Consider the following 19,526-nt stretch of genomic DNA (forward strand, 5'->3'; position numbering starts at 1 on the left):
TTGCATTTTCTGAAGCTTTAAGAAACCAGTTTATGGCTGGTATTGTCTCTAAGGATATCTTTATAATGAGTTGTTTTTGTTGCTTATTGCTTGTCATAGTTGTGGTAAAACTACTGTATGGGCATTTTTATGAAAATAGATTGGTTTTGCTGTGGTTATGAAATGCAGCAAAAAACCCTCACAAATATAAATCAAATATATGCTATCTAAGGGTACTTTTCTACCTGCCGTTTTGATGCAAAGCCAAAACTAGGAGTGGATTGAAAGAGAAAATAAAATAAGTCAATAAATCATTCCTACTTATTTCCCCTCCCTTTACAGTCCACCCCTGATCAAAATGGCACATGAAAGTACTCATAAGCCAACACAATGTCTGCCATTTGAGGCCTTGTTAAGTCACTTTAGGCTTCTGTGCACTGCATCTGAGACCTATTTTTGGTGTATGCATCAAACGTATCCATACGGCTCCATTCACCTGGCCAAAAGAGTGCCCCCTCGGCCTCTATTGGCTGGTGTATAGTAAAGTGGTGCAATCTTCCTAAAGTATACCTTTGATGAAAGGATCGAATACAGTGTGCACAGAGCCCAAAGGCCTCATCTATATTATTGTTGGCCAAAACCACCATTTCCAATGGAACTAGCCCAGTGTTCCTCAACTCCATTTCTCAGGGCCCACCTGCCGGTCATATTTTTAGGATGTCCTTAGTATTGAGCAGGTGATAGAATAAGTGTCAATGCATCAGGACTTGCCACAGGTATTCATTCTGTGGGATATTCTCACTGGAGTTGAGGAACACTGGACTAGCAACATTCTTATTTGTTTGGTGACTTCCTGACTCTCCTCAGAAAGAAAATGTCAGGGGGAAAGGATCGGGTCCATTAATTTCAGCGCCTGATCCTTTTGTTCTTCCGGGAGATAAGCCACCATCAGAGGCTTTCTCCTCTCCCCTCTGAATACACATACAGTACACGCTTATCTGAGCTGAGCTTGTATGCGAATGGGTGGAGTTGTAAGATGTAACTGTTGACCAACTGAGTGTTCGACTGACAGCAGTTGAAGGTGTAAGAGCACCTTAACTCTTTTTCACCTGAAGATATGGAGACATCTTTTTTTTCCCCCTACTGATTAGATATACATCTATTGTAAAGTTTTGCTGGTCCATAGCTTTGGTTGAAAACTTCCTTACACCAGGTTCATATTTGCGTTCAGAAATCCGACAGGCTGTTTCGGCAGAGGAATAACCTCCTTGAGTTCATCTTATCCGGCTAAGCCGGATAATGCCGTGAACTGCCGTATCTTGTTGACTATAATGGTATTTGGGCAGTTTCTAACATCAATGCCGGCTTTCAGACGGACAAAAAGTCCTGCATGCGCAGCTTTTTGTCTGTCTGAAAACCACCATTTCTGCTGCAATGCGGCCAAAACCCATTGTATTCAATGGAGATCCGACGTTTCATGGCATTATCCAGCTAGACCAGATATGGTGAACCTCCTGCAGGCTGTTCTAGCAGAGGCATTTTTGAACACAGTTGTGAACAAACCCTTACTGTCCCTTTTCTGCAAAGTAAACATACAGTTGCAAGAAAAAGTATATGAACCCTTTGGAATGATATATGGATTTCTGCACAAATTGGTCATAAAATGTGATCTGATCTTCATCTAAGTCACAACAATAGACAGTCACAGTCTGCTTAAACCAATAACACACAAATAATTAAATGTTACCATGTTTTTATTGAACACACCATGTAAACATTCACAGTGCGGGTAGAAAAAATATGTGAACCCCTAGACTAATGACATCTCCAAGAGCGAATTGGAGTCGTGCCAACTGGAGTCCAATCAATAAGATGAGATTGAGGTGTTGGTTACAGCTGACCTGCCCTTTAAAAAACACACACCAGTTCTGGGTTTGCTTTTCACAAGAAGCATTGCCTAATGTGAATGATGCCTTGTACAAATAAGATCTAAGAAGACCTACGATTAAGAATTGTTGGCATGAAGCTGGAAAGGGTTATAAAAGTATCTCAAAAAGCCTTGCTGTTCATCAGTCCACGGTAGGACAAATTGTATATAAATGGAGAAAGGTCAGCACTGCTGCTACTCTCCCTAGGAGTGGCCGTCCTGTAAAGATGACTGCAAGAGCACAGCGCAGACTGCTCAATGAGGTGAAGAAGAATCCTAGAGTGTCAGCTAAGACTCTGGCATATGCTAACTGCCCTTTTAGCGAATCTACGATACGTAAAACACTAAATAAGAATGGATTTCATGGGAGGATTCCACAGAGGAAGCCACTGCTGTCCAAAAAAAATTACTGCACATTTACAGTTTGCACAAGAGCACCAGGATGTTCCACAGCAGTACTGGCAAAATATTCTGTGGACAGATGAAACCAAAGTTAAGTTGTTTGGAAGAAACACACAACACTATGTGTGGAGAAAAAGAGCCACAGCACACCAACATCAAAACCTCTTCCCAACTGTGTAGTATGGTGGTGGGGGCATCATGGTTTGGGGCTGCTTTGCTGCATCAGGGCCTTGACGGATTGCTATCATCAAAGCAAAAATTAATTCCCAAGTTTATCAATACATTGTGCAGGAGAATTTAAGGCCATCTGTCCACCAGCTGAAGCTCAACAGAAGATGGGTATTGCAACAGGACGACCCAAAGCATAGAAGTAAATCAACAACAGAATGGCTTAAACAGAAGAAAATACGCCTTCTGGAGTGGCCCAGTCAGAGTCCTAACCTCAACCCGATTGAGATGCTGTGGCATGACCTCAAGAAAGTGATTGACACTAGACATCCCAAGAATATTGCTGAACTGAAACAGTTCTGTAAAGAGGAATGGTCAAGAATTACTCCTGACTGTTGTGCACGTCTGATCTGCAACTACAGGAAACGTTTGGTTGAAGTTATTGCTGCCAAAGGAGGTTCAACCAGTTATTAAATCCAAGGGTTCACATACTTTTTCCACCTGCATTGTGAATGTTTACATGGTGTGTTCAATAAAAACATGGTAACATTTAATTCTTTGTGCGTTATTAGTTTAAGCAGACTGTGATTGTCTATTGTTGTGACTTAGATGAAGATCAGATCACATTTTATGACCAATTTGTGCAGAAATCCATATCATTCCAAAGGGTTCACATACTTTTTCTTGCAACTGTATTATGCCGTGCTTGAGCCCATGACCTTACCCTGTCTTTCTTCCACTGGCAGGAAAGTGGTTATTTTTACAATAACAGTGTACTTCTGGGAAATTTGTTGTAAAAAACTTGGTAGTATATGAATACCCTAGGCTACAGTTTAAAATGTTTTTTCCATCTGTCTTTTAGAGTGCCCGGAATTACAATCGCTACGGACATCATCTGTGGCTTTCCTGGAGAAACAGATGAAGATTTTAAGGAGACGTTAAAACTAGTTGAGGAGTACAGATTCCCTAGTCTCTTCATTAATCAGTTTTACCCACGTCCAGGGACCCCAGCTGCTAAAATGGTGCAGGTTCCAGCTCATGTGGTAAGCAAATTTTTTTTTTCACAATGAAGGTGTGTATCTTTTAAGGCATTTCCGGGATAGTGTTTGCACAGGGAAGGACCTGTTCAGTTACAGGTGAATATACCCCTATTACATTACATGTACATTATCTTTATTGTGCCACCTGTTTGTTGACCACTTTGCTGAGGTGGACACACATGCTCAGTACCATTCTTCAACTGCCACCTGACAGATATTGTTAGAAGCTGCTACAGTTATAGTATGCCCCTCTTGAGCTTCAGCAGAAAGGACATGCCTCCTGAGCTGCCAGCTTGAAATAAATCTAGCAGAACAATTGAAGCAATAAATGGGGAAAGCTTGTGAGGTACAGGCATGGGTGGAATGGGAACTTAAAGTGACCCTTAGACCTCATGCACACGACCGTTTTTATTCCGTGTCCGTTGTTCCGTTTTTTGTGATTTTCTGCGGACCCATTGATTTTCAATGGGTCCGTTGAAAACTCGGCTGATGCACCGTTTGTCATCCGCGTCCGTGATCTGTGGTTCCAGTCCGTCCAAAAAATATAACCTGTCCTATATTTTTCACGGAAAACGGTTTGCAGATCCATTCAAGTCAATGGGACCGTGAAAAAACGCGGAGGCACACAAGATTGTCCGTCGCGTTCGCGTCCGTTTTTTTTCCTATCATTTGCATGGCAAACTTGACTTACTCTTTTTTTTACTTTCCTTCATGTCTGGTGATCCTCCAAAAATAAAGGGTGACACACGGGAACAAAAACGGATCACAGAACAACGGAACCCCATTTTGCGGAACGGAACACAACAACGGTTGTGTGCATGAGGCCTTAGGGGAAAAAAAGGGCCCCATGTCCTGCCGGGTCCAAATTAACAGAAGGCAGTGCCAAAACTAGAAGGTGGGGCCAGAAAGACCATATTGTGACCCAAAATACTGCCTAGCAGAGCCACATACCACAGTTCAGTACAATATACTGCCCCAGCAGAACCAGATACCACAGGTAATCACAAAATAACGCCCCAACATCACAAAATACCTCCTTAGAAGCTGCTCCTCCATGGTGGCCAATGCCAGCTGCCACGTTCTGTCCTACTCCAGTTGTCCCAGGATGACAATACAGTTGGAGTCAGGAGAGCACCTGCGGCCACCAGCCAGCAGGTACATAAGTACTTGACACTTAGGTTTAATTAACTCTGGGAGCTTCAGATCATAACTTAAATGGCGGGCGGCTGTGAGGAGGGCTCAGGAGGCCAACCGGGAAGTTTACCTTTAGGATCTATGGTAAATCCACCCCTGGGTACAGGGCTGGTTCTAGCTTAGTACATGAGAATCTCTTTCTAACAATGTCTGATTTTAATTTTTAACATAAACCCTTAAAAGTTAAATCACTAGCGACTCTCCACTTTGAAAATCATTTTACAGTTTATACTGTATATAGAATCATTCTGTGTAAAAATTCAACCACCCTCAATTATAGGTGCTGACTTACAAGCCGGTCTTATAATCTACAACTATATGCGGCATTGTCCATGCTCCAGACCTGAAATCTCCCACCAACCTTTGCTGTCTTAGCCTTCTTTGCTTATTTGCAATCTGGGAAGTGTAGTCATTGTACAGAAATCAGCTCTTCCATTGCAATATGGGAGATCAGCGTAGCTGCTTTGGATGTGTTTGACAGCTGCTTGTCGAGTGCTGGCAACACTGACAAGAAAAATAATCAACTCTTTATGTAGATTATATACAGAATTAAAGTCTAAATTTGCAGTGAACAGTAGACATGGCATAATGTGATCAAAGCCTTAAAGCAGGGATGGCCAACCTGAGGCTCTCCAGCTGTTGCAAAACTACAACTCCCAGCATGCCCAGACTGCCTACAGTTATCAGCCTACAGCAAAGCATGGTGGGAGTTGTAGTTTTACAACAGCTGGAGAGCCACAGGTTGGCCAGCCCTGCCTTAAAGGGACCTTCCAATCCGGAGCTCACAAATGATTTGTTAGCCAGTATCTACAGGGGACTATTACCTGTTTTAAATAGAAAAGAGGGAGTGAGCACTCTCAACACTTGGACCATAGGAATATAAGGAGAAATATTTATTATTAGTGTGATGCAATCTAATAAACAATTCATATACAATTACATATAATTCATAAAATAAAAATTAAAAATACAATTGGTACCAATCACTAAAATGTATCAAGGTGGTATCCCTAATGTCACAGCCTATGAAGACGTAAGTGACAGGGATTATTTGGTGTATACGGTGTTCAAAAAAGTCTCTTTAGACAACTTCTTTGTAGCAATGGATAGTCCCTATTGTTACTTTCCGTACTGCAAACCGCAAAAAGATAGGAACGTCCTATAAATTCCTATGATAAATCGCTTAAAGCGGTGGCTTGTCTATAATGCATATAGATGATGGTCAATTTTGAAGCTGCAGTGAAAGTCTCTCCAAAGTTGTAACTCTTCCAGTTGCTTAATATCGCCGCCCAAGCAGATAGGTTTTAAATCACTCTATATTTGGAGCGAAAATTCAGGTTCCTACCTGGCTCCTGTGTTAGCGTCCCACTGTAGCGTGTCCTGCTGTTCTTCCACGAGAGGCGAGCGGTGCAGGCTGCTTTGGCGTCTCGCGTCGCACGTCTCGGGCAGATGACGTCCCAGTAACACGGGGTCCGGCAGGCAGGAGTGATGCTTTATCAGCGGCGTCCGTTGCAGTTTATTGAATCGATAGTTGAGCTGGAAGTTTTTATCGCATGGCCATGCAATATTTTATGGTGGTCCGTTGGGTTAGATGGGCGCTTATCCTTCTTTCACCAGACGCGTTTCGGGGCGTCTACACCCCTTCCTCAGTGGTCAAAACCATGCGATAAAAACTTCCAGCTGAACTATCGATTCAATATACTGCAACGGACGCCGCTGATAAACCATCACTCCTGCCTGCCGGACCCCGTGTTACTGTGACGTCATCGGCCCGAGACGTGCGACGCCAGACGCCAAAGCAGCCGGCACCGCTCGCCTCTTGTGGAAGAACAGCAGGACACGCTACAGTGGGACGCTAACACAGGAGCCAGGTAGGAACCTGAATTTTCGCTCTAAATATAGAGTGATTTAAAACCCATCTGCTTGGGCGGCGATATTAAGCCACTGGAAGAGTTACAACTTTGGAGAGACTTTTTCACTGCAGCTTCAAAATTGACCATCATCTATATGCATTATAGACAAGCCACCGCTTTAAGCGATTTATCATAGGAATTTACAGGACGTTCCTATCTGTTTGCGGTACGGAACGTAATAATAGGGACTATCCATTGCTACAAAGAAGTTGTCTAAAGAGAATTTTTTGAACACCGTATACACCAAATAATCCCTGTCACTTACGTCTTCATAGGCTGTGACATTAGGGATACCACCTTGATACATTTTAGTGATTGGTACCAATTGTATTTTTATTTTATGAATTATATGTGATTGTATATGAATTGTTTATTAGATTGCATCACACTAATAATAAATATTTCTCCTTCTATTCCTATGGTCCAAGTGTTGAGAGTGCTCACTCCCTCTTTTCTATTTATTACATTATTCCATTTTGGGGTCGGGCACCCAATTGTGAGTTAGTAGCACCCGTCATAGCCACTAGGCGAGAGCAAACCACCCATCTATTTTACTTATTACCTGTTTTAGTTTCCTCAATCATTGGCTGCTTATCAGCTATCTGTGACTACAGTTTAGGTATAGTGTCTAAGCAATTCATTAGCTGAAAGTACTATCTTCAAGTACTACATTAAGTACTAGTAAAGAGATATTGCAGGAGATAGTCAGGAGGTAGGCTGGAAGGTGGAAACAATACAAAAAAAAAAAGGTAAGATTTGTTTGATTTAAAGTTACAAATTTATTTTTTAATTTTTTTATTTTTTTCTCCTCTTTAAAATGGCAGACTTGGTTCAGTGCAGGAATTGTTGTGCATTTATTTCATGTTCCACTCTTTGGAGATTCGGATGCTGTCAGATCTGTAGACAGTTCTCCTTACTGCAGCAGGAAATTGCATTTTTGAAAGCTGAAATATTTAAATTATCTGTTAAACAAACTCCAGCTAGGACTGCTGCAATGCCACTGCCACAGAGGACCCCCAGAAATGGCAGATGGGTTAATGTAGGTTCTGGAAGTCTTAGAGTGGTGGATAGAAGACATGTCCCACAGTCGGTGGTTCTCCATAATTCATTTGCAGCACTCTCAGAATGTAAGGACAACATGGATATGGACTCAAGCACAGAGGGTGAGAAACCATCGACTCCTATGTCTAATGTATGCAACAAAAAAGATAAAGTGAAGTCTCAAAGGATGCAGCTGTTGCTGGGTGATTCAATCATAAGAAGTGTGGAGCTTAAAGAAAATGGTTTTGTGAGATGTCTCCCTGGGGCTACTGCTAGAAGAGATAGAAGACGTATTATTAATATTGTTAAGCAAGCAAAGCAGGAAGGGGACGTGGATGTTCTTGTCCATCTAGGGACAAATGACCTGGCTTGCAATGAAGTGTCAGAGGTGAAAAAATCTTTTATCACACTTGGTAATGACGTACAGGATTTTGCATCCACCATTTCATTTTCTGAAGTTCTGCCTGTGCATAATGTTCAGAATGATAGGCAGAGGCGCATAAAGGAGTTCAACATATGGCTTGGTAAATGGTGTCAAGAGCAAGGATTTGGCTTTGTTTCTCATGATAGCTCTACTTGGAATAGAAAGGAACTGTACAAAAAAGATGGTTTGCATCTTTCTCTCAAAGGAACAAATGTACTTAGTGAACAACTCCAAGAATTTATGAAAGAGTATTTAAACTAGGAAGGGGGGGCAAAAGAGTGAAAATAAAAGAGTCCAATTGCCCCCCGAAACAATGCCAGAACAGGCCAGAAGCACTGAGGTTAAGAAATGATAAGCTCAGAGTCCTGTCTACAAATGCTCGCAGTTTAGGTAAAAAAATCAATGAACTTGGGTCAATAATGGCATCTGAGAATGTAGATTTAGTGGCTGTTACGGAGACATGGTTTAATGAAAGAAATGACTGGGACATAACCATACCAGGGTACTCTTTATACAGAAGAGACAGAGAAGGCAAGAAAGGAGGAGGAGTGGCCCTGTATGTGAAAGATAGCATTAAATCTAACCTAATACAAGTTGGTGAGGCCAACATAGAGTCAGTTTGGGTTACGTTGCAGTTTGCTAACCATGCAGTAACTCGTGTAGGTGTGATATATAGACCACCTGGTCAAGTTAAAGAACTAGATGATCTACTAGTTGAAGAAATAGCTAAAATGACAATGAAAGGAGAAGTTATCATTATGGGAGATTTCAATCTTCCAGATATAAACTGGAAAACCAAAATAGCAAGTTCTACCAGGAGTACAGATATTCTAAATTCCCTACTGGGGTTATCTCTACAACAAGTGGTTGAGGAGCCAACCCGGAGGGAGGCCATTTTGGATTTGGTATTCACAAACGGGGATTCGGTATATGATGTCATTGTAGGCGAAACCTTGGGATCTAGTGATCACCAGTCAGTGTGGTTTAATATAAGAACTGTGAAAGAGTCCCACCACACAAAAACAAAAGTTTTAGATTTTAGAAAAACAGACTTTTCAAAAATGAAATTAGTCATAAATGAGTCCTTATCAGACTGGAACGGATTACATGGAGTCCAGGAGAAATGGGACTACTTAAAAGGTGCATTATTGAAGGCAACAGAAAATTGCATTAGACTCGTCAGTAAAAGCAAAAAAAGGAGGAGACCAATGTGGTACTCAGCAGAAGTGGCCCAAATCATTAAAAATAAAAAGCTAGCATTTTGTAATTATAAAAAAACCCAGAGCAATGAAGATAAGGAAATCTACAAGATTAGGCAGAGAGAGGCCAAGCAAGTTATAAGAACTTCTAAAGCGCAGGCAGAAGAAAAACTAGCTCAGTCTATGAAAAAAGGGGATAAGACATTCTTCAGATATATAAATGAAAAAAGGAAATTAAAACAAGGAATAACTAAATTAAAAACAAAGGACGGAAGGTATGTAGAAGAGAATAAAGGGCTAGCCGACTGCCTTAATGAATACTTCTGTTCAGTTTTTACAAAAGAAAAAGGAGAAGGACCTCCACTAGAAAGAATGACTATTAAATCGTTTGATGCATGTATCTTTACAGAGGAAGATGTTCTAAGTTTGCTGTCTAAGGTGAAGACAGATAAGTCACAGGGGCCTGATGAGATACACCCAAAATTATTAAAAGAGCTTAGTGGTGAGCTGGCAAAACCGTTAACAGATTTATTTAACCAATCATTAGTAACAGGAGTCGTCCCGGAAGATTGGAAATTGGCAAATGTCGTGCCCATTCACAAGAAAGGTAGTAGGGAGGAATCGAGCAACTATAGACCAGTGAGTCTGACATCAATAGTAGGCAAATTAATGGAAACCCTATTAAAGGATAGGATTGTGGAACATCTAAAATCCCATGGATTGCAAGATGAAAAACAACATGGGTTTACTTCAGGGAGATCATGTCAAACAAATCTTATAGATTTTTTTGACTGGGTGAATAAAATAATAGACGGTGGAGGTGCAGTAGACATCGCATATCTAGATTTTAGTAAGGCTTTTGACACTGTCCCACATAGAAGACTTATCAATAAACTGCAGTCATTGAGCATGGACTCCCATATTGTTGAGTGGATTAGGCAGTGGCTGAGTGACAGACAACAGAGGGTTGTAGTCAATGGAGAACATTCAAAACAAGGTAATGTTACCAGTGGGGTTCCACAGGGATCTGTACTGGGACCGATTTTGTTTAATATCTTCATAAGTGATATTGCAAAAGGCCTCGCTGGTAAGGTTTGTCTTTTTGCTGATGACACAAAGATATGTAACAGGGTTGATTTTCCTGGAGGGAAACGCCAAATGGAAAAGGATTTAGGAAAACTAGAAGAATGGTCAGAACTCTGGAAACTGAAATTTAATGTGGATAAGTGCAAGATAATGCACCTGGGGCGTAAAAACCCAAGGGCAGAATATAGAATATTTGACACAGTCCTGACCTCAGTATCTGAGGAAAGGGATTTAGGAGTAATTATTTCAGAAGACTTATGGGTGTGAAGATAATGTAATAGAGCAGCACGAAATGCCAGCAGAATGCTTGGATGTATAGGGAGAGGTATAAGCAGTAGAAAGAGTGAAGTGCTTATGCCGCTGTACAGAACACTGGTGAGACCTCACTTGGAGTATTGTGCGCAGTACTGGAGGCCATATCTCCAGAAGGATATAGATACTCTAGAGAGAGTTCAGAGAAGAGCTACTAAACTAGTACATGGATTGCAGGATAAAACTTACCAGGAAAGGTTAAAGGACCTTAATATGTATAGCTTGGAAGAAAGAAGAGACAGAGGGGATATGATAGAAACTTTTAAATACATAAAGGGAATCAACTCGGTAAAGGAAGAGAGCATATTTAAAAGAAGAAAAACTACCACAAGAGGACACAGTTTTAAATTAGAGGGGCAAAGGTTTAAAAGTAATATAAGGAAGTATTACTTTACTGAGAGAGTAGTGGATGCATGGAATAGCCTTCCTGCAGAAGTGGTAGCTGCAAATACAGTGAAGGGGTTTAAGCATGCATGGGATAGGCATAAGGCCATCCTTCATATAAGATAGGGCCGGGGGCTATCCATAGTATTCAGTATATTGGGCAGACTAGATGGGCCAAATGGTTCTTATCTGCCGACACATTCTATGTTTCTATGTTAGCCTGAGACGCACCCCATTTTTCTTCTTCGCTGCAGCCTGAACCAATGATGAGACAGGAGTTGTATCTCCGACTAGGCACTGGAGTCCAAAATCACAGCTCTGTTTTCTGGAGGGTCATTTTTAAAAGGTTATTTTAATGTTAAAATTCCCCACTACTTCTTTGGTCCCTCTCTGATCTTTGCATGTGACCACTGTAGCTAATTGATAGTGTTAGTAGTCTTGTTGCTGGTCATATAGCACATCTTTACTTCCATGATGTGGGCAAATACAAGTAGGAGACCACCAGAGCGTTGGTTGTGGAGCTGCAAAGGATTAAAGAGGTAGGTTTTATTTTTTGTTTTGATACTTGGACAACACCTTTACACAGACCTTTCACATGGTTGGGGGACACACGAAGCGCCCCTATACACAATACATTGTAAAATTATCCTTTTGAAATTGACAGGTGCAACTGACTTATCCAGTGTGTATGACTAGCTTTAGCTTGCTTTACAATGGTGAAGGACTTCACACATCAGTGAATCACAGACAGCACACCTTCCCATTGACTTTAATGTGTTTAATTTCACAATAGTGGTTTCCCAGGGACCGTGGGTCCATGGTGACACTAGTGACACTACAGAAGCATGCTCTATTTATGTCCATGATTACAGAGCCTTCACATACATTATATTTTATTGGTCCGTAAAACCCATGGATGCCACGCGGATGGCAAAAAATGGACCCATGGACCAAACATGGATCCTTCACAGACATCTTCATGGATGAACAACTGACCATCTTGTCACTGATGTCATCATTCACATGTGAAAGAGGCCTAACTATGGCTCTTTCAATGGAGTCCATTTGTACGGTGTCACACTATTGGCTGAAGGTAGTATGTACACCGGTAGTAATATAAAGATATCTGCGATCAGTGCCTGTGTAATTATTTAAAAAAAAAAAATATTTAGTAGTTAACCGTGCTACATCAAAAAAAAACTTTAAAACTTAACTTTTAATATAATCCAGTAGGTAGCCACTATTACTATTTTTCATCCTATAATTCACATCAGCCCATAACATGCACCTAGAGGAGAATAAGAAATATATATATATATTTCAGTAGACCTCAGAACGGACCCCCAATAGTAATAAGACCCTCAATCAGACCTCAGTTTAGACCCCAATGTTAATAAGACCCTCAATCAGACCTCAGATCATACACCCAATGTTAATAAGACCTCAGATCAGACCCCCAATCGGACCTCTGCTCAGACCCCAATGTGAATGACCCCCAATCAGACCTGAGATCAGAGCCCCAATATAAACGACCCCCAGTCCTCAAATAACAGCTCCATTATGAATAAACCTCCCCATTCAGACCTTAGATCAGAACCCCGAATGTGAATGACCCCCAGACCTCAGATAACTGCTCCATTATGAATAAGGGCTTTTTCAGAGGGCAAAATTGCGGAACAATGGGGCCGCAAAAGATGCGAACAGCTTGTCCTAATCTTGTATGCAATTGTGGACAAGAATAGGCATTTTCTATTATGGTTGTGGCCATGTGTGGTCGCAAAATTGCGAAACGCACACGGCTGGTAACCGTGTTTTTGCGGATCTGGAAAGCACTTTGGCTGTCTGAATGGGCCCTAAACCGCCCCCCCATTCAGACCTCAGATCAGACCCTCGAATGTGAATGACCCTCAGATAACAGCCCCATTATGAATAAACCTCCCCCCCATTCAGACCTCAGATAACACCTCCGAATGTGAATGACCCTCAGACCTCAGTTTTGAACGCCTTGCTCATAGCAAATAAAGTTTAAAAAAATAATCAACTTGCTTCACCGTTTGAAGAACCGCCCCTTGAAGAACCAGATATCGATATGGGGAAACGAGTTGGGACAAATAACAAAGTTATAGAAGATCTTTAGGTCTACATAGGTGACAACAAGGGCTTAGCCACCAAAAAGTGGGGTTTCCCCTATTGGGGCTACACTTTTAGGCAGGTTCAGCTTCAAGAGCATCGAAGGGAAAGCTTCCAGGTGTCCCAACTTCCTGGTGGAGATAGTGAGTAAAAAGGACTACTCCAGTCCCATCGTTATACTTCATTAAAGGGGTTGTCCGGGTTCAGAGCTGAACCCGGACATACCCTTATTTTCACCCAGACAGCCCCCCCTGAGGCTAGCATCGGAGCATCTCATGCTCTGATGCGCTCCCTTGTCCTGCGCTAGATCGTGCAGGGCACGGGCTCTTTTGTTTTCAATAACATACTTCCGGGCGGAAACTTTCGCCCGGCAGTGTGTTCGGTGACTTCAACGGCTCTGATTGGCGGGCTTTAGCACTGCCCTAGCCATTTTACTGGCAGCCCCAATGGAGAGCCCCGATACGTAACCGGATCTCCAAAAAATGCCTTTGCCCTGCGCGATTTAGCGCAGGGCAAAGGAGATCATCGGCGCATGAGATGCTCGGATGCTAGCCTCAGGGGGGCTGCCTGGGTGAAAATAAGGGTATGGTCCTTTTAAATGTCATTCAGCTAAGCTCACGCTGATTTGACTATCTTATATGTAACAGAACGACTATTTCTTTCTCTTTATCCACTTCTAGTTGTAATCCAGTACCTTATTCTGACCCCCTTTTTATGATTGCGGTAGTTCTGCGTTTTCCATGCGGTATTAAAAATCATTCAGCGTGTCATCACATATATAAAGTCCTCCTCTTTCTGAAAAATAGAGGCAAGCAGAATGTACATAATTTTGGATCAAACTCAAGAGTCCATACATCTTTCACCATTTATTAAGATATTCAATTGAAATAACCCATTGTTTGTCACTTTACATTACAAAAAGTGTAATACCAAGTGATCAAAAAGTCATATGTACCCCAAAATAGTGCCAATAAAACAGTCATCTCATCCCGCAAAAATTATACCTTACCTAAGACAATCGCCCAAAAACTGAAAAAAACTATGCCTCTCAGACTATGGAGACACTAAAACATGATTTTATTTTTTATTTTTTTTGTTTCAAAAATTATATAATTGTGTAAAACTTACATAAATAAAAAAAAGTATACATATTAGGTATCGCCGTGTCCGTAAGAACCTGCTATATAGAAATGTCACATGAACACCGTAAAAAAGTGTAAAAAAAGCGATTTTTGGTCACCTTACATCACAAAATGTGCAATAGCAAGCGATCAAAAAGTCATATGCACCCTGAAATAGTACCAATCAAACCGTCATCTCATCCTGCAAAAAATGAGCCCCTACATGAGACAGTCGCCCAAAAAATATAAAAAAATTATGTCTCTCATAATATGGAGACACAAAAAAAAAAAAATGCTTTATGTAAAACTGAAACAAACAAAAAATTTTGGTATGGTCACGTCCATAACAACCTGCTCTATAAAAATAACACATGATCCAACCTGTCAGATGAACGTTGTAAATAACAAAAAATAAAAACGGTGCCAAAACATACAACATATACTTTTTTTTTTTTTTGCATTTTTAAAGACCGAAAAGTCGGATCCGGCACTAATACACTTCAATGTAAATTAATGCCGGATCCGGTATTCCGCCAAGTGATTAGTATTTTTGGCCAGAGATAAAACTGCAGCATGCTGCGGTATTTTCTCCGTCGAAAAAAACATAAAAGGGACTGAACTGATGCATACTGAACGGATTGCTCTCCTTTTCAGAATGCATTAGGATGAAACGAATCAGTTTTTTTGTTACCTTACCTCACAAAAAGTGTAATATAAAGCAACCAAAAATCATATGCACCCTAAAATAGTACCAACAAAACTGCCACCTTATCCCGTAGTTTCCAAAATGTTTTTTTTTTTTTTTTTTTGGAGTTTCTACTCTAGGGGTGCATCAGGGGGTCTTCAAATGTGACATGGCAACTTAAAATTATCCCAGTGAAATCTGCCCTCCAAAAACCATATGGCGTTCCTTTCTTTCTGTGCAATGTCGCCTGCCCGTGCAGAAGTGGGTGTTAGACATTTTCTGAAAAATTTCATAATTTGCTTCTAAGCCTTCTAACGTCCCCAAAAAATAAAATGACATTCACAAAATTATCCAAACGTAAAGTAGACATATGGGGAATGTAAAGTAATAACTATTTTTGGAGATATTACGATCTATTCTAAAGGTAAATAAATAGAAATTTGTAAATTTGCTAATTTTTCTTTAACATTTTTGTCAATTTGATATTTTTTTATAAATAAAAATGAACGTTTTTGACTCCATTTTACCACTGTCATGAAGTACGATATGTGACGAGAAAACAATCTCAGAATGGCCTGAATAAGGGTACTTTCACACTTGCATCAGAGGATTCCAGCAAACTGATGGCATTTGTCAGACGGATCCGGATCCCTCTGACAAATGCATTGCAATACCGGATCTGTCTCTCCGGTGTCATCCGGAATAACGGATCTCGTATAAATTATATATTTTTTTGCATTTTTAAAGACCGAAAAGTCGGATCCGGCACTAATACACTTCAATGTAAATTAATGCCGGATCCGGTATTCCGCCAAGTGATTAGTATTTTTGGCCAGAGATAAAACTGCAGCATGCTGCGGTATTTTCTCCGTCCAAAAAACATGAAAGGGACTGAACTGATGCATACTGAACGGATTGCTCTCCTTTTCAGAATGCATTAGGATGAAACGAATCAGTTTTTTTCCGGTATTGAGCCCCTGTGACGGAACTCAATACCGGAAAACAAAAACGCTAGTGTGAAGGTACCCTAATAAAAGTGTTTTAAAGTTATCACCACGTAAAGTGACACATGGGATTTAAGGTGAAAAGTGGCTCAGTAGTGAAGGGGTTAATATATTGATTTTATTTAGTTTTTATGGTGAATAGACTGTATTAGGCTACTTTCACACTGGCGTTTTGGCTTTCCGTTTGTGAGATCCATTCAAGACTCTCAAAAGTGGTCCAAAACGGATCAGTTTTGCCCTAATGCATTCTGAATGGAAAAGGATCCGCTCAGAATGCATCAGCTTGACTCCATTCCATTTCCATTCCACTTTGGAGGCGGACACCAAAGTGCTGCCTGCAGCGTTTTGCTGTCCGCCTGACTCAGCGGAGCCAAGCGTATCCGTCCTAGCACACAATGTAAGTCAATGGGGACGGATCTGTTTTCTAACATTATCCGGCACAATAGAAAACGGATCCGTCCCCCATTGACTTTCAATGGTGTTCAAGACTGATCAGTCATGGCTATAGAAGACATAATATAAACGGATCCGTTCATGACGGATGCATGCGGTTGTATTATTGTAGCAGAATCGTTTTTGCGGATCCATGACAGATCCACAAAAAACACTAGTGTGAAAGTAGCCTTAATTGTCTTTTTTTTTTTTTTTTTTTTAAGTGATAAGATATGAGTTTTAAATAAATGTTTGACTAAGACCTAGTTCACACGAACGTGTGTGACCCGTGCTGCGGGTCGCAATGCACGATCCCCGGCCGTGGATCAGCCGCATTGAATCGCGGACCTATTCACTTTAATGGGTCCGCGATCCGCCCATTCCGCAAAAAGATAGGACATGTTCTATCTTTTTGCGGAACGGAAGTACGGGACGCAACCCCACTGAAGCACTCCGTAGTGCTTCCGAGGGGTCCCGTACCATGCGGTCGTTCCGCAATTCCGGATTTGCGGACCCATTGAAGTGAATGGGTCCGCATCCGTGATGCGGAATGCACACGGTACTGTGGCCGTGTATTGCGGCCCGCAATACGGCCACGGATCACACACGTTCGTGTGTACTAGGCCTAAGTGCATTGTGGGCTTGCCATATTTTTTTATTTTGTTAAACTATTTGGGAATTGCTATATGGTAGTAGGCTGTGCGCTGGCATTTGGGGAAATTAGCGATCATCCCTTTTTGTAGTTTTGTATTTTGTTTACATATTGAGATTTACCTTTATCATCTATTGAGACCAAGTCTTTTGTCCATAAAGTAGGGTCTAGGGTAGACAGTAAATTATAATTCAGCGTTTTCAATATTTTCTCCTCATTCAGTAAATGTCAGATCCATAATTCTCTTTTAACAGTCACTTGTAGTGTAATATTCCATGGCTAGTGTACCTTCTTTTAAAACTACATTTAATATTCAAGTCCCCTCCAGATAGTAACTAATTGTCCTCCTTGCAGTGGCTTCAATGTTCACTTATAGTGAATACTAGTATAGCGTTCTGTAGATTGTTTTCCTACAAAGTACACAGGAGATAGTGTGGAGGATGCAACAGAAAAGGAAAAGAGGAATGCAAAAAAAAACTGCCATGTGTCCATGTATTTTCATATTAAAACAATGCCCATTGCTTTCAGCTTTAACATGCTCATATAATGTTAACCCCTCCACATTTTCTTTTGGCTTTTATGAGATAACAAGGTCTGGCTGACAAACACAGAAACTGTAATCCCCCAGGCATTTATTTCCAGCGTGCTTCTCTGTACCCTTGAACAAACAAAGGTGTGAGACTGTTTGATCTTTTTCTTTATAACTGTAAGGCCTCATGCACACGACAGTATTTTTTCACGGTCCGCAAAACGGGGTTCCGTTGGTCCGTGATCCGTGACCGTTTTTTCGTCCGTGGGTCTTCCTTGATTTTTGGAGGATCCACAGACATGAAAAAAAAGTCGTTTTGGTGTCCGCCTGGCCATGCGGAGCCAAACGGATCCGTTTGACGTTGACACAATATGGTGCAATTGCAAACGGATCCGTCCCCCATTGACTTTCAATGTAAAGTCAGGAGTTAATATACCATAGGATCAGAGTTTTCTCCAATCCAATGGTATATTTTAACTTGAAGCGTCCCCATCACCATGGGAACGCCTCTATGTTAGAATATACCATCGGATTTGAGTTAGATCATGAAATTCATATCCGACAGTATATTCTAACACAGAGGCGTTCCCATGGTGATGGGGACGCTTCAAGTTAGAATATCCTACGAACTGTGTACATGACTGCTGCCTGGCAGCACCTGATCTCTTACAGGGGGCTGTGATCAGCACAATTAACCCCTCAGGTGCCGCACCTGAAGGGGTTAATTGTGCTTATCATAGCCTCCTGTAAGAGATCAGGGGCTGCCAGGCAGCAGGGGGCAGACCCCCCTCCCTCCCCAGTTTGAATATCATTGGTGGCCAGTGTGCGGCCACCCCCCTCCCCCCCCCCCCCCCCCCCCCGATCATTGGTGGCAGCGGAGAGTTCCGATCGGAGTCCCAGTTTAATCGCTGGGGCTCCGATCGGTAACCATGGAAACCAGGACACTACTGTAGTCCTGGTTGCCATGGTTACTTAGCAATATTAGAAGCATCATACTTACCTGCTGCGCTGTCTGTGACCGGCCGGGAGCTCCTCCTACTGGTAAGTGACAGGTCTGTGCGGCGCATTGCTTAATGATCTGTCACTTACCAGTAGGAGGAGCTCCCGGCCGGTCACAGACAGCGCAGCAGGTAAGTATGATGCTTCTAATATTGCTAAGTAACCATGGCAACCAGGACTACAGTAGTGTCCTGGTTTCCATGGTTACCTATCGGAGCCCCAGCGATTAAACTGGGACTCCGATCGGAACTCTCCGCTGCCACCAATGATCGGGTGGGGGGGGGAGAGGGGTGGCCGCACACTGGCCACCAATGATATTCAAACTGGGGAGGGAGGGGGGTCTGCCCCCTGCTGCCTGGCAGCCCCTGATCTCTTACACTGGCCACCAATGATAATACAATAGAGGGAGGGAACGCCTCTGTGTTAGAATATACTGTCGGTTCTGAGTTTTCACAAAGTGAAAACTCAGCTCTGAAAAAGCTTTTATGCAGACGGATCTTCGGATCCGTCTGTATGAAAGTAACCTACGGCCACGGATCACGGACGCGGATGCCAATCTTGTGTGCATCCGTGTTCTTTCACGGACCCATTGACTTGAATGGGTCCGTGAACCGTTGTCCGCATTTTGTGATTTTTCCACGGATTCATTGAAAGTCAATGGGTCCGCGAAAGAAAACTGAAAACGGCACAACGGCCACTGGTGCACACAACGGTCGTGTGCGTGAGGCCTTAGAAGGAGGAATCTGCATCATCTTGACAGTTTGCATTATATCCAGGCTGTAAGTTAAGGATACCATACATGTTAATGCTTGATTATTTCCATTATCATTGGTTTAGCCCTCTTCAATACAGCACTCAAATTGTGCCATACATACAGTGCCTTGAAAAAGTATTCATGCCCCAGG

At 41.9% G+C, this 19,526-nt stretch overlaps 1 protein-coding gene across 3 annotated transcripts in view; it reads left to right on the forward strand.

Moving 5' to 3' along the window:
- The window catches only part of CDKAL1 (CDK5 regulatory subunit associated protein 1 like 1), a 963,682-nt gene that overhangs the window by 675,799 nt on the left and 268,357 nt on the right, over window positions 1–19,526 (forward strand). For all 3 annotated transcript variants that reach the window (XM_040432802.1, XM_040432800.1, XM_040432801.1), the window contains one exon: window positions 3,339–3,519. In XM_040432802.1, coding sequence (XP_040288736.1) covers window positions 3,339–3,519 — 181 coding nt within the window. The remainder of the gene's footprint in view (window positions 1–3,338; window positions 3,520–19,526) is intronic.

This window comes from Bufo bufo, chromosome 5, assembly GCF_905171765.1.
Source record: "Bufo bufo chromosome 5, aBufBuf1.1, whole genome shotgun sequence".
In the NCBI taxonomy this organism is placed as follows: Eukaryota; Metazoa; Chordata; class Amphibia; order Anura; family Bufonidae; genus Bufo; species Bufo bufo.